The sequence below is a fragment of the Clinocottus analis genome, unplaced genomic scaffold (assembly GCF_023055335.1).
Source record: "Clinocottus analis isolate CAN_PGR_092001 unplaced genomic scaffold, fCliAna1.0.p SCAF_4, whole genome shotgun sequence".
Taxonomy (NCBI): Eukaryota; Metazoa; Chordata; class Actinopteri; order Perciformes; family Cottidae; genus Clinocottus; species Clinocottus analis.
Window position 1 is genome coordinate 9,386,577 of NW_027176153.1, and position 24,096 is coordinate 9,410,672.

Genomic DNA, 24,096 nt, shown 5'->3' on the forward strand with positions numbered 1-24,096 from the left:
GCTAGTGCAGAAGTGTGTCAACCATGTGTAAGTTTCAGTGTGAAAGAAACAAAGGAAGAGAATGACGTTTCAGTCGTACCTGTTTGTTACATTTCTGACAGCTTGAAGGAAATATGAAGAACTTGTTATTATTATGAATTTACAATTAAAGCAGGTTAGAAAGTCTGGCTCTCAGACCGGTTTTCTTTCAATTTGAATCTGTTAGAGAGAAAAATAGAGGATTGAGAACAAATTCTTCGACGTGCAACAACAAAAAAATGATCAAAACTCATCCCAAGAAAACAAAGTATAATACAGGAAGTGAATGCGCAGTTGTCAATCTGTCCAATAAGAATTAATAGGTGATAGAAAGTATATTAGCAGAAAGGCCCAGTCAGATTCATTTCAACGAACAGTTTTAAACAATTTACTTGTTTTCTCTTGAATGTAACTGCTCGCTGGCACCAGTGTTCCCTGGTCCACCGGAGAACTGTGGGCAGTACTCGGCAGACATCACAAAGAGATGTTTGTCACACGGTGTAATCTAAACCCATGTGTGTGTTTACACGTGTTTGAACCTCTGCTTCTCCCCCTCCGGCAGCGTGGAGTTATAAGCAGCACTTCCAGAGCTGTTTATCTCCGATAGTCACAGTGGGCTTGTTCCCAGTTTAATCTCATGTTCCAGGCGCAGGACACCTCCAGTAGATCCCGCGTTCACCGGACCTGTACGGTTTAAGCTGTTTTGATGGGGGTGTGCACGTTGGCGCCTGTGTGCCATATTAACCAGACAGGTGTATGTGTTTTATTCCCAGGTCACCCGTGTACCAGTGGAGAGCTGCGAGCAGTACAGCTCCTGTGGAGCCTGCCTGGGATCAGGGGACCCTCACTGTGGCTGGTGTGTGCTCCATAACGTGTAAGTACATACATGCTGCTCACTGTGTCGTAGTCATGCAGTCATTTCCATGTTTACATTAAATAAGGGCTCTGCAGTTTATGATCGTCATATACAGTGACTGACAGTATTGTGGAGAGTCTATAAATTACATTTTTATGACTCACTTGCACCAGTCAACGGCCGCTGTCTGTCCGCTCCATTCACGTGACGGCAATATCTCAGAAACACCATAAAATTTGGCACAGACGTCCACCTGGACTCAAGGATGAACTGATATTAAAAGTGATAGAAGAGGAACATTAAGTTCAAGCCTTGCCTATATCTTTACCCTCACTGCTCTAAGTGGTCGTGCTCGTTGTGTTCCCACACAGCCACGCCAATTCGGACATCACAAAGTTGTGGTGGGACGGGCTTTAAATGTTGTTGGATAATCTGACAAGCTTGCGGTTAAAGTCCTACTCACCCCTTTGCACTCCAATCACTTAGAGTTGGCCAATTCAGATTTCCCAAGGGTCTTTTTCTGGTCAGTAAATTGCCTCCCTAGACACTTGGGTCAATGAATTGACCATTTTCTTTGGTAGATATTACAGTTCTATAACACAGTTAGATTTAGTGGGAAAGGTTCTGCTGAGACACTGCGCAATGCGGCCTGCTCTCTTTTTCAACTCGCCACACATGGACGCTTGGTCGGGACTCTTTGGCGTCACTTTTTAACGCACTGACTGCACCTTGACACAACTTACCGCAATTAAATATTATGAGTTGCAATTCTATTACCATTAAAGAGATTCTGATACCAAAACAGTAGCATCCATCCATGTCACTGTTGCTGGCGTTGTTCACGCGTTTAGCACAAGTAGATGCGAGCTGTCGGCTCAGACATGTCTCTATTACTCAGAGTTGTTACTTTACATTTCATTTAGCTGACACTTTTATCCAAAGTGACTTACATTTTTTCTATAGATTGAGACACAGCAATGGGGAGCAATTTGGGGCTAAGTGTCTCGCTTAAGGACACATCGACCTGAACTAGCAGAGCCAGGACCCGAACAACTGATCCTCCGATTGATAGATGAGGATGCTAACCAATGAGCCACAGTCAACCCCATATATTGAAGAATACTTGCAGCGATTGACGCTGGGAGGAATAAAATATAAATTGTTTTGTTTTTTCCAGATCGACACAAAAACAATCGCACGTTTTTTGTTTTTTTTTAATCTCAGAAGTTTTGATACTACTTGATACTGGGTTATTGCATTTCATACCTTTTAAAGTTATCATGTAGCAATACCCAGCCCTACTCTTGGCTGACTTTTCGTTGCACCCGTCACACAGAAAGCGGTCTCCTGTGTTTTTTGAGCCAACTTTTCCCCCCCTGATACACACGCACACTTTGAATCCCGGTAAAGTCATCGACGCCACAGGGTCGTAATGAACACGTTATCAGAGTAACAGTGAGAAGTGTCAGGTCTTGAAGGCCACCTTGTACACCTGCATTCAAACAATTGGACGCTAGCAGTCAGCTGACAGCTGAGCAGCTGATGAACGAGCCGCCGGTGGTGACGCATGAACGAGCAGCTGGTGCCAATCAGCTAATGCAAGCTCGACTTCAGGGCGCTGCCTGAGCTAGCGCTGTGCACCGTTTGTTTCTCACTCTGCTTCGACTGTTTCTATCTGCCATCATGACAGACAGCCTTTGAATTATTTATAAGTCTTTTCCAAGTCTCTGCATGAAACCCAGCATCCTGGAGCTGTTCAACACATACTGTATAGCACTAATCCAGTTCAAACAACCTTGAATGGTAACTTTATGAGAAAGGATTTATATATGTTTTCCCCAAGTGAGAAGCAGCTGACGCATCCTTTTCCCCAGACAACTTTACCCATGATACTAAGCAAAATGTTCCTAACCTAAACAATCAGTGAACAGGATGAAAAATATCTTCGTCTTCTAGATGTTCGAGGAAGGATAGCTGCGAACGAGCAGAGGAGCCTCAGCGTTTCACCACCCGAGTGGAGCAGTGCGTCCGACTCTCCGTCCAACCTGACACCGTCTCCGTCACCATGTCGGAAGTGCAGGTACAGCGTGTTGGCGTATCGTATTGTATGTGTGTTTAGATGTGTGTGTGTATGTGTGTGTTGTTTTGTGTGATGGGGATAAGTGGGGGGAAGGAAAGATTGATGGGACAAAGTGAGCAAGATAAATGTAAAAAAAAAATAGATTGACTATAGCTTGTTCTTGAGTCATCCCTGGCAATCTGTCCATCAGTTTGAGCTGAAAAATCTGATTTTTTTGCATCACTCTTAGAGTAGGTTGATTTAAAATGTTTGTTGTCCCTCACCTTTCTCCTTTCCTTCCCTCCTAGTTGTCGCTTCAGACGCAGAATGTTCCCAGTCTGTCTGCCGGAGTGAACTGCTCCTTCGAGGACTATGTAGAGACAGAAGGACGCATCTATGGGGGACGGATCTTCTGCTTGTCCCCTTCTACAAAAGAGGTGTCCCCCATCACACGAGACCAAGGTAAAAATAAAAATATCCCAACAAAAAACAAAATACAGGGTGTGACAAATCTGTGGAACTGTACATTTATGGAGTGACGTTCCAAGATCTCTAAATTTAAACTTCTTAATTTTGTAAAATTATTCACCGCATTTATTCAAATTAATTGTTTTGAATATTTTTATTTTATATTTTATTCCATATTGGTATTTTCTTATTAAGTTTAATTTCATAATGCCACTTTTCATAATGTTTCAGAGAGTGGTGTTGCTAGCACTTCCCAACTCCTCGCTTATCAGCCAATCATGTGCACAATGAAGCTAGCATACGCAGCAGCTGCTACTGTACATTTAGCCAGTTAGCTCCTGTTAGCTAAACCAACAACACCGACAGTTAATCTGAATTATGTGTTAATTTACTGCTAATTTACAATATGAGTAGTTATGTTGTTGTTGTGCTAAATAACAGGCGATAACTAGCTAAGTCTGGTTGTAGCTGTGGAGCTAGTTTGTTTGAGAGGCAGGAGACATGTTCATTGGCTAAAAGGTGAGAAGAACAGTAACAACACAACTGTCACAAAATGATGTATTCATATGAATATTTACAATTATCAATCTATGTAATATTGAAATGATTGAAATTGAAATATCTATCTCAGTAAATTAGTCCTGCTAACTGTTGTCAACATGGGGTAAGTTGCACTTTCTGTAAAAAAAAGAAACATAGCTGACATTTCAGAGGGTAAACAAACTTTAATTTCAGAGAGAAGATGACTCTAATTCATTCTCGGCTTTCTCGGTTTAGCAGTTCTGTTTGATGCTGCACAAATATGAGTTGTTTGCTCCATTCAGCCTGTTCGTTCAACTGTGTAAAAGCACGAGTCACTTTGCTCTTTCACGGCTTATATTCTTTGTGATTCTTACAATACGAAACTGCTAAGTCATAGGACTTACTGCACAAAACCCATGAATGTAGATGGGCACCTGAACCGCTTCCTTAACCAAGTAACATTTCCACCCAATTCTATTGATCCAGCTCCAGGCATAACATTTCAGAATCAAGGCCTGGGCTTGATCCTGTGTTCATGAACCTATATACTTGAACCCATGTACTGTATATGATAATATCAATTGTATACTAAAGAAATATTGGAAGGTTGTTGAAAAAAAAAAGGAATGGTAGTAAGTATGGTGTTTTGTGACTCTACTTAGGTGACCAACGTGTGATTAAGTTGTATCTGAAGTCGAAGGAGACGGGGAAGAAGTTTGCCAGCGTGGACTTTGTCTTCTACAACTGCAGCGTCCACCAATCGTAAGTTTTTCCCTTTCAAGTAAAACAAAATATTAGTAGTTTGTCGTCGAGTGTGAATGGTGTCGAATTAAAAGTGGATGAAAGGAGTGACACAGTTTCTCTCTGCGTCGGCGCGACACCGAGCAAAATGCAGACCGATGGAAAGCATCGATCAATAGAAGGGTGACTGTGGTTCTTTCCCAAAAGCAATAATGCTAAAATATTGGCCGGGAAAAAAACCTCCTATAATAGAGAATGGAGAGAACGGCATGCAACCTTTGCTAATTCATTATTCAATGTATTCAAGCTTTTTACAAATCAATTAGTTAATTAAATCTCAAGCAATAAAGGGACTACCGGTGAGTGAAATAATAAATCGATTCCTAACCATGCAAGACCCAGAAGGGCAGCCAAGCTTGAGAGGCTAAAACACGTCAGTCGTGTTTCTTGGAAATTAATTGTCCCTAATTTTACTATAGGAATACTGATTGGCCTTTCAGCACTGGTTTGAGAACAGATTTATGTTTTGTATTTTTATTTTTTAAGCATGGCTGGATTTGTTGTTTAAGGAAGAAGAGGAGAGAGACTATTCTGATTTGGTGAAGAAATTAGTTGTTAATCATCGTCTGTAGCCTTTTTCACTTGAGTTGATGCAATATTATTTGTAGTTGTTAGAAGCTGAGCAATTATTTGTTTTCCATCAAAACTGCAATTTGCAAGAATGCAACGTTCGTAGCGGGACACCTTCAAGAGCCGTAAAGGTGATCGTTGTTTTGGTCGTCGACTGTTAGCGTCAAGGACAACACACAGCTCTAGCTAATAGCTCATTTATGGTAATTAGGTGAAGGGAAGCTGATGTTGTCTTTGTAAAGTCATCTGCTCTATGCACACTAGTGCTGTACAGGTAATATGAAGATACTTATTTATTTATTTATTTTTAGAGAAATTTTACCCTTTTTCGCCGTTTAAAGAGTTGGAGGGTGAGCTTGTTGTGAGTCTATCCGAGAACAGTTTTGTAAGTGAGCAACAGCAGGTGGACAGAATCGTACAGTTTTCTTTGTTGTCGTACAAGTGTTTTAGTTTATCACCTCTCAACTTTGAAATAAGACCTTAAGGACTTAGGTCTTTACTTCGAAGCATCTTTTCTTTTCAGGGATGCTAACTTTAGTGTAAGCTCAGCTAGATGAATGCAAAATGCTATCATTTGCTAATTTACATATACAGTGTATGATGTAATTAAACAACAAATTGCATCGAGAATTCAACATATATTAATTTTTTAAATGCACAAAATGAAATTAAAACATAACCGACTAGCTAAGTAGCTTCATATTTAGGTATAATGACTTCTCAAGCTAATATTTATTCAATATGCATCTCAAGCTAACATGTAACACACCCACTTTTTATAGAACGCTTTGTAAATCCTTGTAAATACAACAGTTAATTAAGTGATGGTAGCTACAGATGGATTAAGAAATATTGGCAAATCTTTTGAAGAGAAAAGGGCTAATATTCCCCAAAAAGTCTACTAGGTGCTAAAAAAAGGAAAGAAAAAAGTACATCAAAGTGTATCTTGTTTTATTATGTAGAAATGCAGGCCTAGTGTTTTTAAATAGCAATGTGAGTCATAGTCTTTAAATGATTTTCAGTTGATTTTACACAAAGAGAGACGAGGGGAGGCAAGAGGGGAGGCAAGAGGGGAGAGAAGAGCGAGACGCAGAGCAGCAGGGAGATGGGCCTGATAATGACTGAAGAATGTGTTCTTAATTGACCTGCCTTGTTAAATAAAGGTTAAAGGAAAATAAATACAATGTCATTCCCTAAATGACTCTTGGCTGCTGCTCTGAAGTTACACACACACACACACACACACACACACACACACGCACACACACGCGCACACACGCAAACTCTCTTTTTCTCTTGCTCCGGTCTCCCCACCTGGCACAGGCTCTCATCTCTCATTTAGGTATCTGCACTTTGTGTCGATACACCTGGAATGAAAATGCATCCGTGGCATACTCGAAAGTGGATTTCTCTTTCTCTTGCCAAGCGTAGATTGATGACGGTTTTGCAACCCCCTCTAATGTTTACATCATTTTAAAGTATCCTAAAATGAGAATACATTGTCTGTCTTTCCTTCTTTCTTTGGAGATGAGGTGAACATATCTCCTCTCCAAAAAAGATTTGAAAAGGGGGGAAAGTGAAGTCTAAATATAAGATATAATAGGATCAAATATAAGGACAAAATGGAAACCAGAACAGAAAGAGAGCCAAAAGTGTTTGTGTCTCCAAAGTGTCTTGTGTACGTCCATATGGTCTCCTGTGTGCATTTAATTTGTGCAACTAACCACGGACATTAAGAAAGCAGCCCAACAATGCTTTACGTGAACTAGATGGACAAAGAGCTGCATTCAAACTCGTGTTCCTCTGTGAAGAACACTTCCCGGGCCACAAGAGTTCAAAACTCACGAAACTACAAATTATTTCCATAACCTTAAGTTCCTGACTCGCGTTAGGAGCAACTCATATTAAAGAGAATGAAGTGCACTTGTTCGCTTTCATTCCCTTCCATGCCACCATCCTTCCCCACTAGACCCCCGGCCCCTCATTTGCTGCCTTCCCACCTTCCTCTTGTCTGCTTATTACTTCTTCCTCTTCCATCCCTTTCTTTACTCGTCTCTCACCCCCAGACACCGGCGCCTCTTGGCCCTTTCCATTCCCCCGCCACCACCAACATCCCTTTTCTTGCCCCTCTCTTGTTCATCAAGCCTATTTATTGCCTGCTCTCTGCTCCTGGCCCTGAATATATCTGCATAGTAATAAGCCGTTAATTAGCTCTAGCCGGGGTGCCTGTGTGGCGATCGTCTTAATGGAGTGGGCTTGAAGAGAGAGAGAGAGCTCACCTGGGCCACTTCTCAGGGCCTCCAGGCCTTGCGCAGTGGCTTTGATTCATTTTGTGAATGTGTGTGTGTGTGTGTGTGTGTGTGGTTTTCTGTTTGTTCCCTGTGAGCTAGAGAGCATACAGGATGTGTCAAAGTAAATGCACCGTCGTGGATATTTATGCATATTTTTGTGGATGCACAAAGTGTTTTTCTCGTTTGTGTGCGAAAGCGTGTGTGTGTGTGTGTGTTCATGCCCTGCTCCCCTGATTAACACACCCACCTCGCCCTCCTCTCTCTGCTGCATAAACAGGCGTGCTGCTGTTTAAGCCTTTGATGTTGGCTCCGCTGGCCCCCCACAGGACTCTGCAGGACTGTAAGGCTACAGTGCAGTTATTACCACAGCAGCTGTAACGTAAACCCACATATTATAGTCTCCTCCCCCTTCTCCTCCCCCCTTAGCCGTCACCTTTCGCCTCTGAATCTTTGACTCCGCCCTGCAGGAAGCCCTGCTCGCTGTGGGGGTGGAGGGCATTTAATGGGAGTTCTGCTCATGGGCGGGTTAAAAGTGCAACACGGCATCGGCACTGATACACAAGCAGAGTAGCCCGCAGACGAGCGCCGGTGGTGGTGGTGGTGGGGGGGGCTATTACGCAACTTCACGCGGCCCCCGCTCAACCTGCTCAAAAAAATGCAGCACCTGCATCAACCAGCCCCACGCGCTCTCACGCAAACAGGTGCACGCACAGTCAGAAGGAACACACAGACGGCACAGCAAATACAGCTGCAAGCTAGTTACATACTGCACGCTGTTATATTAGAACATTAGCATTTTTAAAAAAAAAACACCACCAAACTGAGGTTTGGGATAGTTTAATTGAGCATGCGGGAGGAGGAATAATGCATCTTTTAAAGAGAGACAAATGGGAGCTAGAGGGAAGAGTAGTGAGGGACAAGACAACCGAGGAGGAGGAGGAGGAAGAGGAGAAAGAGGAGGAGGAGGCATGAAAAGAGGAAGAGAGATGTAAAGCAGCGATTGTGTCCATTGTGTCAGGAATAATGCGTCCCACGCAGCTAAAAGGTTAGCGCCGCAGCCTCGGGCCGCCGTGACCATTACAATATGAAAGGGGGTCGGAAATCTATGCGGTGGCAAGAGGCACTTAAAGGAGGGAGCCGGCCCACGCTCTGGCCCCCAGCAAGGGCTCTCACTTCCCAGGCAGACCGTTCGCTTTTTGCTCGCCGCTCAGAGACACATAGTTACGTATCTCATTGGAAACAGTTGATTTACGTCACAATTGTTTTTTTAGGGCAAAAGTCGCCGGTTCCATTTTTTCAGAGCGGCTTTGATTAAACTGTGGGTTGAGACTCACCGCGAAACAAGATGCAATCATAATGTATCGTGGGTCTAATTCCCCGGTTGAGAATCGAAACCTCTCATTTGGTTCCTGTTCCGGATAACTTAACGACGTACACCTCATTTTATGGCCGCTCACTGCGGAGCTTTATTGGACAAAACACAAAGAGGCCTATTTATAGATCACACAGCACTGCCGGTCGTATAATACCAAGTATAACTTTATTTATGTAGCACCTTTTAAAAACAACAGAGTTTACAAAGTGCGAGCTCAGTAGATAACTATTAGATACTTCATTTGGATCGGCCCCACGTTGTCGCGCTTCGGCGAGCCTCAGATCCTCCCTCGTTAAGAACCGATTGCAGCTTCATCCGCGACTTCCTCCACATTGACCGGAACAAAGCGACGCGCCGTCACATTCGCTTCGCATATCCGCAGCTTTGTTCCATCGATCCGGCCGCGCCAGAAACAAAAGCTCGGAGAAGATGAAAAAGGTGTTTGACCCGGCTCTGTTGCAAAGGCATTGTTAAATAGCGGGTGGGTTGGGTGTTATTGACCACATTGCAGCAGTGCAGCCACTTACCCGAGCCAGCGGCCCGGGCATTGACAGCTCTGCCGTGGGACAGGCCTCCACTGCCCAGGTGACCCAGAGGAACGCTACCATGTCAACACTGGCGGCAGCTTGCTTGTGTGCGCGTGTGTGTGTGTGTGTGTGTGTGTGTGTACAGTCTCAATCTATGAGTGTGTGTGTGGCATTATCACACACACACACACACTCACACAAGGCTGTAAATGTGTGGGCAAACGTCGCTGCAACAAGAAATCGATGAACCCCGGGGTTAATAGTGAGGAGGAACTGGCTCACCAGCTCCACTAATAAACAGCAGACTGTTAGCATAACCTCGGTCCACCCGGCTCCCCGCGGAAATCCACTGGCATTGATTATAAAGCTCACACTGCAGTTCAGTCCAGTCTCACCAGCTTATCGCCTGGCTCTACGAAGCCCCCAGTCGGCCTGCCCCTCCAACGCAGGCCACTTAGGAGTTAACCCTCTGAAATCTGAATAAACCCAGAGGACAGAGGGACGGAGACGCAACGTGGATTAGACTGAAATCCAATTCAAAGTCTTTCTGGAGCATTGTCCTTCAGTTTTGAGGAAACAACCTCTGTGATGGCTCATTACTATGGTGCTTTTGCTCAAGACTTGACAGAGAACACTTGTCAGTCAAACAATGAAAGGCAATTTATTTTTCGTTTCACTTTGCTGTGAAAACGTTTGCAATTTCTTTCCTTTGTTAACATAACGGGACAGTATTTGTGAACTGGATGTAAACTGGATCAGTCTTGTGTTGTGTCTGTCACCAGCTAGAGTTTGCTACGAACCCTAACGCAAACGTGGTGTTAAAAAGAGACTCCCTAGAGCTTCAAATCTGAGTCCGTCGTTTTAAAGGTCGACCCCCGACCTCCACACCGCCTGACTTCATCGCTCTGTAGACTGTGACCCCCGACCCCGGCTCACCAGTACGTTAAATTCACAGTGCATTACTTGCAACAAAAATGTATAATAGTTTGTCTCTGTAAGCAGTCTCTTTTCTTTGTCATTTTAAAATCTCAACGCATGGCTTTAACATTAACGATGAAGTTTCACATTTTGGCAAAGATGTATTTTTTTTTTGGGCTGTCCTTCCAAAAGTAAAATACCGCCCTTGCCTCAGCTTTAGTACGGGTTCAGCAAATGTGAGGTAACTCGTTTAAAGGTTCTTTCAGGCATATTTAGTTTTTATTATTTTATAACAGAGTCCAGCTCTGTTTGTCAGCCGCTGGCCGTTAGCTTAGCAATAAGAGCAGTGTCGATCGAGAAGATCTCCCACGGTGACAAACACCTCAAAAGACCTTCAGTCGAATGCGGCATCGGAAGCTCCGCATCGGTGCGTAGAGGGATAACCGGCCGACGGGTGAAGGGCCTCCTGAGGCTCCCGGTCCTTTCCCGAGCCGAGCTCGCGGAGATCCGAGTGTGTGGGTTGAGTTGTGGGAGCGCCTGCTTGAGCACAGACGGCGTCGGCATACAGAGGACTGACGTAACGTGTAATTTGAGCTCGCCGCTTCTGAAGCCAGTCGAGTGAAATTTAGTTCAGGAGAGGTACACAGACTACAAAGAGAACGTGAGGGGTTTTGTTTTTCGTTGTTGTTGTTGTTTTGTTTTTTAAGAGCTACTGAAAATCGACTTCTGTCAGCCTCTGTAATTATTGTTCATTTACCTTTGAACTTGTCATCGCTTTTCATCACATGTCTCTGCGAGCGAAGACTTTGAACAGAAATGAATTAAGTCATGCACCTGCAGAACATGTTGAGGCGCCAACTCAGAAAAGAATTGCTTAAATTATTAATTTCATCAGGAAAATGAAGCGTTGCCAAATTGAATCACTGTTGACTTAACTTCCAATAATAATTGTAGAGCAAAATCCAAAACTAACCTTTTGTGTGTGTGTGTTTTTTGTTCAAACCTTTTTTTCTGTTTGTCATGATAGCCTTGTTTTTGTGCGGTAATCCTTGTTGCGTGTATATTCCTTTTGCTCAACTCTGAAGACGAAGAAGACAGGGGGGAAAAAAACACAAGTGTTATATAAAAACAGGCTTATCTTGGTCTGCCAGCTTAGTTCCCTGTAAAGCCCTCCGAGCATGGAGAATAAGAAGAGAGGAGTGGATCGCCAAGGATTCTCTCCTGCTCTCTGTCAGCGTCCGACAGACGGAATAAAGTCGTAGCGCACGGGAGCCGCGGCGACGCTCGTCATTCCAAACGCGATTTCCGCAGATTTGGCCGTAACCGTTTGATGTCGCGGCGTCGATGTGTCGATGCGTGTCCGCGCCGTGTCTGTCAGTGTGTGATATGAGGCCCGCTCGTGATGAAAGGCTTCAATCAGTGGGATTTCTCTTCTTTTTTTTTTTTTTAGGCGAAACATGAGGAGCAATTTAGAAATTGTGAATGGAACAAAAGCCTTTGGCAGTACAATTCTCCGATTGGCTTCCATGTGTTGTTTTTTTTCTTCCCTCAAACAATTTCTTTGTCCTAAATTTACACATTAAATTTTGTTATAATTTGTTCTCAGGTGAAAGCGTTCAACACGGTTGACACTGCAGAATAATTATGTACAATATATTCTAATTGAGGAAAATGTATTTTGTGTTTTATTCCCGACTTTCTCCTGGCAAAACTGAATTATTTTCAATGTTTGTTTTATAGCCTGAATGAGGCCAATACATAAATAAATATCAATACAAAATATCAATATTTTTGGCTTTAATTAAATTAAGAACATTTTTATTGTATTTAAATAACACATAACAGAATCACACAACCCTGATTCACAACCTGGATTCTTTAATTAAAAAAATATATATTTTTAACGTTTAATTTTAATTTTATTTTTCTTGACATATTTACTCGTCAGTGTCTCTTGTGGATAAATTTGGTGACACCATTTCATCTCTAGCAGCAGCACACTGTAGCAAAAAAAGATATAAGCGAAAAGTGGAGAAATGGAAATAACATTCAAGCAACTATAACATTTTTTGAGGTCTTTTCACAAAAACCATTAACCCCTCGTGGCCTTCCTCTCCTCGCTCCAGGTGCCTCTCCTGCGTCAACGGGAACTTCCCCTGCCACTGGTGCAAGTACCGCCACATGTGCACGCAGGACGCCAGCGACTGCTCCTTCCAGGAGGGACGAGTCAACAGCTCGGAGGTGAGGATGCACGCAGACACACACACGCCGCACCCAAAGATCAAGCTGCGCAGACACAAACGCAGAACAGGCGTAGTGCAGCTGGGGCCTGAGCATCATCTGAGTGTGTGCGTGTGCACGTGTGAATGAGTGCTGCTGTGAGTGGCCCAGCAGCAGCTGTTGTACTCCAAGCGGCGCTGGATTTATTCGCTTATAAACAGGTCGGGGTGAACGAGTATGCAAATGGTGGCGCACGACACTGTCCCGAATGTTTCATCTGCAAAAAAAAAAAAGAAGGAAAAAAAACTCATCTATCCAGGAGCCGCGTCGCTTCTGCAGGAATTATCACCGTCTCTCTGGCAAAAGCAGAAATTCACACCGCTAAAAGAGTAAACTTTATGATATTTTCATAGTATTTTGATCTTATTCTGTCATCCGTCTGTTCCTACATGTGCTGTCTGACGACAGACCTTATTTCATCCTCTCCGGCTCACATTTTATGTGTTGCATGGACACAAAGCTCAAGCTGTCACAAGTTTCTCCGTCTCTGTCTCTCTCTCCTTGTGGGCAGAACAATCCCAGCTCTCTATATAATGAGGCATCAGTGTCCTAAGGCACAAGTGTAAAGTGATAATATGGCCCTAAAGCTGAAAAATGTAAGCTCGGTTCTTCAAATCTTCAAATCTCTTGTGAAAGCATAACTTTACTCATGTGGATGAACTGTTTTGGTGATGGAAATTGGTTTACCAAAGGTCTTAGTTTCAAAAAAGCAGTGGAATATATGAATCCAATGGTAGACACATGTACATAAATGTCTAATACCAGATTGTGTATTATTGTTCTGTGTGTGTGTGTGTGTGTGTGTGTGTGTGTGTGTGTGTGTGTGACATCCATCCTCACCTGTTTTAGTTATTTCCTATTTTGCCTTTTGATGTACTCAATCTTCTTTTGGTGCAGGCATCGCCATGGTTACCAAGACATTATAAATGTCAGAGGGGGAATTTTGATAGACACACACACACACACACACACGCACACACACACACACACACACACACACACACACTGCCATCACTACATCCTTGCACGGACTCTTGTTGTTAACGCCGCAGTGGCGAGCTCTCGTGACGGATGCGCGCGTGCCGTCTCGTGGTTATGACATCGTGAAGCAATGCATATGCGCACTTGAGCCAACAGCGGCAGGTTTGTCATCACACATTTATCTCCTCATAGCCTCGGTTTTGTTCCAATTTGCCAGTTCGTAGCCCCTGCCGAAAGCAATATCGCCCATCTCCGCTGCCTGGAAAAGTTCCCCCCTGTGTCATTAGCAGTAGGTTGCCAGAGTGATTGAATTCACACTAGACTGGTTATCTTCCCGAAGGCATTTGTCATATTTCTTCACTTCATATCTGATACAAACTCCTAGCATCTGTGAATCCGTGCCTCATCACAAAAATCTTTCTTTTTTTTCCTTCTTCATCCTGTGCATTAACTGAAAAACCTGCTAATGTATAGGTTTCTTTCTCCCCTCCCTATTGAAGTGAATTTAATCCGTCGATGTCACTTCCTGGATATGTAAATATGTATATAAATCAGCTGTGTTGTGACAGCGGATAAACAGAGAGGCACATTAGGGGCGACCAGGCAGAAAATTGCCTGACTATGGGAAACACTTGAGAAGGCCGTGAACGGAAAAGTATACCAATGCAAACAAAAGGGAGAAACAAACAAACGGCGGGAGAAACAAATTTGCTCCGCTCCAACGAGTCCCGGCATTGGCGACTTTGCGGCCGCCACGCCACAAAGCCGGTTCTGGTGACGTCCAATCCAGATTCAGGACAATAATAAAAAGCAGAAAGAAAAAAGAAAAGGAGTTTGTTTGCATTCACGAGCCTTCTCGTAAATGCCTCCTGCTCAATCATTCGCTATGAAATGGATTAATGCCGCACGTAAATGACAGCAGAGACCCAAAATGGCTGCCAAGTAGCAACCCAAGATGGGGCGCTTCGACCGGAAGTGACTCAAACTTCCCAACCCATGTGTCCGATTTGTTCCAGCATGCGTGACGTATTTCCATGGTGTCCTCAGTGTCCATTTCAGTAGAGCGACAGTTATTTGGATACTCTCTGCTCGTGTTCTGGGGGAAAGTGTGACCTTGTTCGGGTCTGATGATGTATTCGTCAAGACTTGAGGGAAGTTACCCGAGCCCGTCGGAGGATGTGCGCATTACGAGCCGGCGCTTGTTCCGCATCTGCCACTCCGAAACAGTTTATTTAACTATTGAGGCACTGACCTTTTCAACATGTGATGCTGCGACCCATCAGCTCTGACTTGCTGTGATCTTTTCTGTCTTTTTTTTTTCTCTGCTCCCTTCCTGCATTTCCTCAGCTCCTTTCCTCCTCTTCTCAGTCCTCCCTTTCCTTCCCAGCTTTTCCCCCATTCATCCTTTCTGTCGTGTTTCTCCCCTCCTTCCTCTTATCCGCTACCCCCCTCCCCTCCCATCCTCCCAGAAGCCTGACCTCCTTACGCTCAGTGCAGTACAGTAGGTCCATGATGCATTGCTGCTGCAGCCGTGCCTCATTGATAATCATTAGCAGGCTGCGTTGGGCTCCCGGTGAACAGAAGGTGACTATAGATACGGGGATCGGTGTTGGCCTTTCGCGTCGCTCATTAGCGGGCGGATCGCCACGATGAGTGAGTTGCTTGGACAGCCATACCTTTCTGTCAAGTCACCGCGCTGCGGCGGGAATGCAACGCCAGTGAGTGTGCCCCCGGCTCAAAGCCGGCTGCCCACCTTCGCCGGCCAGCCGTCTCCTGTTTGATCTCCAACCCAATGAGCGCTCCCCTCTTGTTCGCCCACTCCCTCATTCCTTCAACAAGTCAATTAGCCAGAGCCTTGACAACCCTTTCTCTCTCTCTCTCTCTCTCTCTCTCTCTCTCTCTCTCTCTCTCTCTCTCTCTCTCTCTCTCTCTTAGTCTCTCAGCTAAGTTACATCTGTCTTCCCGTTGCCGCTGGAGCACAGGCTGCTACGCGGCTCCGAGTTGCCCAGCTCCGAGGCTCCGGGGGGCCGGGTTGCTGGCACAGAGCAAGCTTCCCTTCTCCCTCTAGGTCCCTATGTCTGGGGGAGGGGGAGCTGCCTGCCACTGATCAACACAGCTCTGTGTGTGTGTGTGTGTGTGTGTGTGTGTGTGTGTGTGTGTGTGTGTGTGTGTGTGTGTGTGTGTGTGTTAATTATTCAAAGTGTATTAAAGCTTAAAGATGCATCTCCAGATGCCTCTCTGATCGCTGCCGTGTTTAATGGAGAGAGACAGATGAGATGAGAAGGGAGAGGTGGAGCATCCTCAGTAAAAACACAAGGGGAGGAGTGTGGCAGTGGCCTAGTTGCTAACAGGAGAACTGAGCTTGCTAATACAGCCAGGGGCCTCATTTGTGAAAATACAGCATGTGCACACTGCACATAAAAAAAGAACGATGAAATGCCGTCTGCGATTAAGACTACACTTTCTATTATGCAGGTTTCCTTTTCACACATTTACTTTTTTTTTTTATAGCCAGTCTGTAATTTTGCACGCTGGCCTCACATCTGACCCTTTCAGTTCCACAGTTAACATACATGGTTAATTAAAAGGCAAAATGTGTTGAATACACTGATGCTGCTTCTAATGATGCCTCTGAAAGCTTAGGTTTAATAAACAGAGTGTAAACGATGAGATCCTTGAGTTTGATGCGTTGTCATCTGAGGCCAAAGGTCGCTAACAGCGCCTCTCATTATGCTTTGTGTCAGGGAGCTCATTTTTAATTGTCTCATTATTCCAGAAAGATGATCAAATTGAGAAATTGCCCAAATAACCAATTTGTCAACTTGCTTCGTGGAGTTAGGATTGATTAAAAGTGTATTTTTAAGGGTTTTCTTACTTCAATGAGACTTGGGAGGGTGAAATATATATAATAGAGTAGAGATGTTAGAAGATGTGCATTATAGAAGGAATGAAGAAAGCGAGTACAGAAGGAAAAGGGGAGGAAGAGGCAGACCGAGAAGGATAAGAGAAAGATATCAGAGTTGGAGCGAGTAACATCACCAGAAGGAGAAGGGAGAGAGCGAGCGAGTTAGTGGATGAAAGGAGGAGTGGGAGGAGGACGCGGGTGACGTTCAACCATTCGCGAGGCGAAAGGGAACTGGAGGGTCGTGACACTAGCCGTGCCTCGTGTGTCCTCAGCCATTTCCACGTCATTTGGTTCACGCTATCTGCCCTACTTTGCCTGTCTTCTCTGGAAGCTCGGCAGCTGTTTTAAATCACGTGGTGTGTTTGCAAAACTTACTTTTGTCTGCGGTGCATGAATTGGAAACATGCACGTCACTGATGATGAAGTCAAGGGCCAGTTTCATTCACACATCCTCGTTTGTTGCCTTGTTCCCGCTCCACACACGTTTTTCTGAAGTATCAAGTGAGGACGCGACTCGCATCCTCGGTCCTAATGGCGTGTTGTTTCTCGTCTGACCCCACTTCTCCCTCGCGCTAAAGGCTTAATAAACTTCACTCCACTGTCCCCCCTGTCCCCACCTCCCTCCCTTCCCCCCAACATGAGTAATCATATGTGGGAAATTAGTTTTGAAAGTGTTCTGATGGTGCTCTCTGTCTCAGTGGATACATTAAATGGCCATCAGACTGTTGAATGGTGCACTGAGGCAGAGGGACGGGGGAATTAAGTCGGGTATCACTGCTCTTCCCTCCATTGTTCCATGTTAACAGGCTAGATTAACCATAATATGCGAAACAGAGGACGAGCTCTGATTATTTTAAGCCTTAATGCATTCATTAAACACCGAAAGTGTCGGAAAAAGGTTGGTGGGGTTGGCCCTGTTGCCGCAACTCTTTTGAAAAGGGCGCTCCACCAACATTACTCCACACGATATTCACAAGGTTTGATTAACCCGTGGCATGCAGCGGCCTCCTGCTCAGCCTGGTCTTTCTTGAGCTACGTTCACACCGTAACGCTTTTTCACCTGAGTTTACTTGCTCGACTTTATGTGGTTATTCCGCTTCTTTGTGGCGTAAAGGGGGCACGCTTATCTTTCTTTAAAAACAGTTACTATTTCCACCATCCGCCATTGAAACAACCACTCGTTCTGCTTTGCACTTGTTGTGGAAGTCCCTCGAACGTCGGAACATCGAAGGCCCTCGTGTCTGGGTTCATAATATGCTGGTATGCTTCTTACTGAGAAGCACATGAATGCTGTTCTGTCCAAGAAACTGAAGGGTTAAAGCCCGGGTTATTGCGATGTGACGGGTTCCAGGACGTAAAAGATTATGTTTAAGTCTAACCATGCTAAATTGAGGCTGGGTCTTGTTTGGATCCGGGCTTCCAATGAGCATACTTGACTTTTGAATTTTTCAAAAAAAAAAAAAAAAAAGGTAAAGAAATGGCAACGTTGTGACACTAAATCTGGAAATGTCTGATCAAAGAACGCGTAAAGACCCGACAAAGCATTCGGGGTTTTAGAACACAGACAGATGTGGATCCAGATCTCAATCTCAATTCAAAACATATTCCGGGTCGATACCTGGCCCCGCCGTTCAATTGGTTTCACCTGCGACAGATCAAACATGTCTAAAAATGAAACACTTTGAACACAGTCGTGGTTTAGGAGCGGGAATCCCGCCCAAGGGGCACTCCAATTCAGCCAGTTCAAAGCATAATAATTGTGACTGCATCAGTCGGTCAACATTTGATCTGATAGGTCCGAGGAGAGAGGATGGATGTTGTGTGCTGTGCTGATAGCAAGGACCCTTTGAAGGAGATTCGTAATCTCAGGCTCTGTGAGTCAAATTGACCGACTTGTCATTTTTTTGGGGGGGATTGCATGAGTCACACAGTCCAGGTAAAGAAAGGCAGCATGACCACCGCTCTGCTCTCGACGTAAGCCTGTTTCGCAGCCTGAGTCTTTGTTCAAGTGCAGAAAGTGCAAAGTGCCAACCGGCCGTTTCATAGATTTCCCGGTGTGTGTCGCCGATGTCAACCGCAGTTCCCTTTTCTTCTCAGTCTTGGCTTTGTGGTTCGTGAAGTCGAGCGGTGGCGTAAATTCCTTTGAGTTCCCGGCAGTATCGCTCCCCTCGAGACACGAAGGGAAGGAAGGATAAGTCGCTTTGATTAAAAATGATGAGGGTAAAAACAATCGAGTTTTGCTCAAGTTATCAAAAGCAGGTACATTTGCTCCTTGACTTCCCGTCGAGCTTTAATGAAGTCAAGGCTTTTTATGCTCATGCATTTATTTTAAGTGTCAGAAACCTCAAGTTCGTAACGGCGTCAACTCTCCCACTGTGTTTTATCTGTACCGCATCTTCCGCCTCGCTCCGTATCCCCTACAGTGAGAGTTGGAAAGAGTGGGTGGACAAAGGCTTCTAACGCAGTTCAAAGTGTCTTTTATTGAACAGACGAGCGCCGAGTCTATTGCGTTGGGAGGGGGTTGCCTGCCCTCCTTCCACCTGAGACTACGACGAAGGAACTCGGGTCATTTGTGCAAAAAAGATAAAACGTTCTCTCGTTGAAATGGAGCACGGGGAGGGATGAGTCACGAATCCGGAATAAAACATGAAACGGGTCTCTTGGAGAGCGAAGCGATCGCTTTCAAAAAAGTTTTTTTTTTTTTTTTTCCGGCCCCAGTGAATTCGCATTGCGAGATAAATTGCCGCGTCTTCTGTTGTGAAGTCGGCCGCGTTGTGCGTTAACTTTTAACTTTTCCGACCAAGGACCTTTGGGACCGAGAGGCTCATTATTTTGTCCCAAGACTGATGGAGGGAACGAGTCCAAATGCGCGGAGGCGGATGACGCGGAAGCCAGCGCATTTTATTGTGGGCTTTTTTTCTACCGACCTTGAAAGGTTGTCTGATTCTGAGGTGGGTCACAGAAAATCTCTCTCATTATTCCCTAGGTCACGGTCTAAACTGGGTTGTGAGCCTGTTTTGCGGTTCCCACATGACACGGAGCACTGTCATTTTTTTCATCCGCAAGATGAAACAAAATTCATCAAGTTTTGATCCTGCGGGCTTGTAAAAAAAAGAAAAAGGAAAGTAAAAGAGTACACGGGGCTGAGCTTCTCGCTATCTGCACTGTATCTTCTGTGTCACCCTCCGAAATACACACACACACACTCACAAACGGATGTGTGTATTTTTAGAGGCTCCCATCGATCCACCGGCCGATGCTTATCAGCGACATCCTCCTCTTTGACCACCCGGACCAGATAGCACCCAGATAGACACACAATCACACTCGGTCATCAGAGATACCGCACACAGGGCAATGCTATTCTAATGGAGACCTGAGGGATGGAGCGCTCCGGAGAGCCAAAGGAGGTCTTTTCCCAGTGGGCACGGTATCTTTTCCATTGCTTGATCGCTTACTTAAGTCCATCGCGCTGTTTTGAAACGCCATCTGGCAACGGGTTTGTGAGAGAAAGTTCGAGAGACCCACTGACACCGACACAGACAGACACAGTTAGCGACTGGCTGGTGAACAAAGTGAAGTATTTAGCAGCTAAAGAGACAGATGTGTCCCTCGGGAGTCGGCATGGAACCACAAAAACTCGACAGATCGCCATCAATTTAACAGGTTGATGGTATGTCATCCTTCACAACTCTTTTTCATTGCCCCCACGCGGCCGGAAAGATGAGCTATCGCCGGGTTCAGGGACGGCACGGACCTTGAAAGTCAAACCCTCCCGGCTTTAACGGAGCCGCTCGGTGCTGCGCCACTGCTGCTGGCGCATTAACACCAAGTTTCAAAGTTTCAAAAGCCATCAGAGCCGTTTATTCTGAACTTGCTTTTTCGTATTTCTTGTTTTCACGCGTTTTTTTTTCTGAGAAAACCGACTTCCCGATGCATTTTTTTGATAAAGGATGTCTGGCAAAGACCCCCTCCCCCGATATTGAATCAATATCCGGACAAGAGAATCTTTTATTGAAATTGGCCTGCGTCATCGGGCTGAAGAGGGCCGTGCGGTTCTCATGCTCACGTTCATCCTAAACAAGTCTGCGAGCCGCCGACAATCCACATATCAGACATTATCGCTCTGCAGCTGCGAGGCCCACAAGAGTATCGCAGCACAACCCGCCTCGCCTTGTTGATTGATATCAGTTTTGCGTCCGGCCTTCGTTTGACCTCTCCTATTTTCCATGTAAAAAGAGAGCTGCAGCATTTGGTGCATATAGGGCAGCCACAAAGGAGAAGTTGTCTCATTGTACAGCGTGTGTTTTGGTAACGTTCACGATGCATCGGCTGATAAAGCTCCCTCCGCTTTGGTTGTTTTTTCTACTTCTTCTACGTGGTTATACGAGACCGACGTGGAGGGATCAAGAGAAAGAGTCGTTAATGCGGTGGGAGAGAAATACTCTGAGATGGAAAGATAGGGAATGTTTGAGGGAATCTGTATAGATACAACCTTATGGGCCTGTCCGTGTGTTGATTGATGGCGGGATCTACTGGGATTACAAGCATGACCCACTGCCCATTATTGTGGTATTCTCTGCTGTGTGTGTGTGTGTGTGTGTGTGTGTGTGTGTGTGTGTGTGTGAGTGAGTGAGTGTGTGTTTCACTCAGTTAGATTTATTCTCTAAGGGCATAACTATATTAGCGTCTACAACCGAGACATTGCTCAACAGATGACGCTTCCTCTGTCTCTCCTGGGAGATGTGGTCATCATATCGGGTCCTGTTCTTTCTTACCGTGTGTGTGTGTGTGTGTGTGTGTGTGTGTGTGTGTGTGTAAGTGTGTAACCACGCTGGTCGATGAGGTCTTCCCCTCCCCCCGTTCTGAAATGGTTCATTGGACTGTAACGCTAATCCGTGGGGACCCTCTGCTCCGCGGTGACGCTCGCACACATAGACAAACACACACGGACTCCCTCATCCATCATACTCGGGACTCTGTCAGCGCCTCAGTGAGGCGGCCTCATGGGTGACGGTCGGCAGCCAATCGAGGCCCTCGCCTCATCTCTGACATCACCGTGGTTATGATGTCTCCATCCTGAGAGAAAGTGATTAAAAGTGAGGGAGAGGACAGTAAAGAGGTAACACGATGATATGTTGCCAGACGTGCGTAGAAATGAAGCAACCGTTTTGGTTTCTTTCCATCTCGAACATACAAGCAACATTACACTCCCAGCTCCACACATCTCACGATCCCGCCGCGTTTTCAATGTCGTCATCGTGTTTCAGCATGAAGAAATGCGAGGGGTGGAAAACTAGCGCGGGGCTGTGGGAGAGGACAAGTGAACTGGAAAGGCGCGGTGGAGCGTCCCGGCCGGCGGCCGCGAGCATCCAGCTCAATAAAGCGCAGAGCAGGTTGGAAGAGGCAGCGGGTGGGAGGGAGGATCCGATGAGAGAGCGCCGAAGAACGGATGAGGGCGCGGCGGTTGAGTCGTAGGAAATGAACGTGACCTCGGATGCAACCGCTCTATCTAAAAAGCGTGTGCTTTTTTGTTACGTGGCAGTTTATGGATTGACATCACCCGAAAGGTAATAAGATCCAACATCCGTGAATGTTGAGTCTCCGTATCCACAACCCTGCATTTCCGTGAAGTGAGGAGAAAAATACAAACGACACGTTGCACTTCAGACGGAACTGGTATTAGTTACTCACTTTGCTGATTTGAAGCATCACTGTTCAAATGTCTGTTAGAAATCACTCCCTGTTTAGCGTATAGGTCACGCCATTGGCCTTTATTTCCCAGCAGGCTGTTTCTAAAGGGAGCCGGTGAATGCTGTTAACAAGTTGCTCCGGCCCATTTCACTCATTTCGATAAGCCGATGCTCGCGAGCCCGGCATGTCCAATAACTGGACCCCTGGAACTGGTGCCTCGTGGTGGTCATCGATCACAGCTGTGCCTCTTCTGCTTCGGTGTAACCGGTGAAAAGGTCCCAACGAGGGACGGCGATGCCCGACGAGCACGCACTGGAGATCTCAATGTGCATATCTGTGTTTCCCTTCCTCCAATCTGATCAAACTATCGTCACGTTCTTGTTTTCTTCTTCAAAAATACCCACCATCTAAAAAACACGCACAAACACACACTTTGGGAAAATTTCAATCTGCTCCAAAAAATAGAAAAACAGTAGCCTAGGGGCTCTGACACTGACCTGGAGAGTTTCGATGGTAGTGTGGCAGACAAACTAATTTTTTAAATATTTTTTTTATCTGGTCTTACCTTCCCACCTTTGATCACAGTGTCTGTGTGTTTGGCCTCAAGGCTCCTGTAAAACATCCACAGGCTAAGACGCCACTAGCTCACCGCACAGAGCCAGAGGGCAAGATTTTGCTTTTGCTCTGCGTGTGTGTGTGTGTGTGTGGATACGAAGTCGTGTAGTTAAGAGCTATCTGTAATGTTTTGTGTGTGTGTGTTTGTGTCTGTATTGCCCATCGAGGGAACATTCAGGATATGTGTGTGCGTGTATACATACATATATTAGAGCTGGGCAAGTTAACGAGTCAATATCGCGTTAACTTTTTAATCGATTAACGGCGTTAATTATTTGATCATGCGTTAACTACATTTTTTTTTTAAATAAAAAGATTTTGGGGCTTGTACTTCGAAGGCGAATAATTTTGGTCCGCCTTTGCGCTTCCGTAGCATTACCGGACTATTTGCTGACTTAAGCCCTTAAGTAAAAGCACGTGTTGTTCTGTAGTTTCTGTCCTCAACGAGCATCGCGCGAGTGAGTCGCCTCTCAAAGCGGTCAGACTACCTGCAGCCTCGCGCTACAAGCTCAGCGTCCCCGGATTGAACATGAATCGCGCAAAGCCGCCGCTGATACCTGTCAGCTGTCCTTCACATCTCCACCTCGTTCAACCAGACGTCAGTGCACTTGTTCAAGTCAACACAGACTGGACTTTTCTCACTGAGGAAGAAAAACTGAACTGAAGACATGAAAAGCACTTATTGCTTTTGTATAAAGTTAATTAACTGCTGGTCTTGAACATCTTTAAGGAAAGCAACAAACTGAACATGGCCAAAATAAGGAGTGGCTTGTCCCTCACAGGGACCCTTACTACTGAACAGTACCTGTTCAGAAAAAAAATATTATTTTTTTATCAATTATATATGTATGTATGTGAACTTGTTGTTGCTCCAGAGTGCTGTTATATTGTTCTGATAACATTACTTTAAAATAAAAGCGTGCAATACACTAGTTTATACTTCATTATTGAATTTGGCGCATAATGCGATTAATCGCATTATGCATATATATATATATATATATATATATATATATATATATATATATATATATATATATATATATATATATATATATATATATATATATATATATATATATATATATATATATATAAGCATGCATACACACATGTCTCCCAGGTTGCAGAGCTCCGACCCTGTCTTGCTCTGTTGGGAACTTGACCTCCTTGACTCTCGTCCCCCACTTTAATAAATGAGTGTATATGGCTCCCA

At 44.9% G+C, this 24,096-nt stretch overlaps 1 protein-coding gene across 3 annotated transcripts in view; it reads left to right on the plus strand.

The window, feature by feature from the left end:
• LOC137799940 (plexin-A1-like) overlaps positions 1 to 24,096 on the plus strand; it is a 231,357-nt gene that overhangs the window by 130,737 nt on the left and 76,524 nt on the right. For all 3 annotated transcript variants that reach the window (XM_068596847.1, XM_068596848.1, XM_068596850.1), the window contains exons 5-9: positions 792 to 892; positions 2,831 to 2,954; positions 3,242 to 3,395; positions 4,586 to 4,685; positions 12,532 to 12,646. In XM_068596847.1, the coding sequence (XP_068452948.1) occupies positions 792 to 892; positions 2,831 to 2,954; positions 3,242 to 3,395; positions 4,586 to 4,685; positions 12,532 to 12,646 (594 nt within the window). The remainder of the gene's footprint in view (positions 1 to 791; positions 893 to 2,830; positions 2,955 to 3,241; positions 3,396 to 4,585; positions 4,686 to 12,531; positions 12,647 to 24,096) is intronic.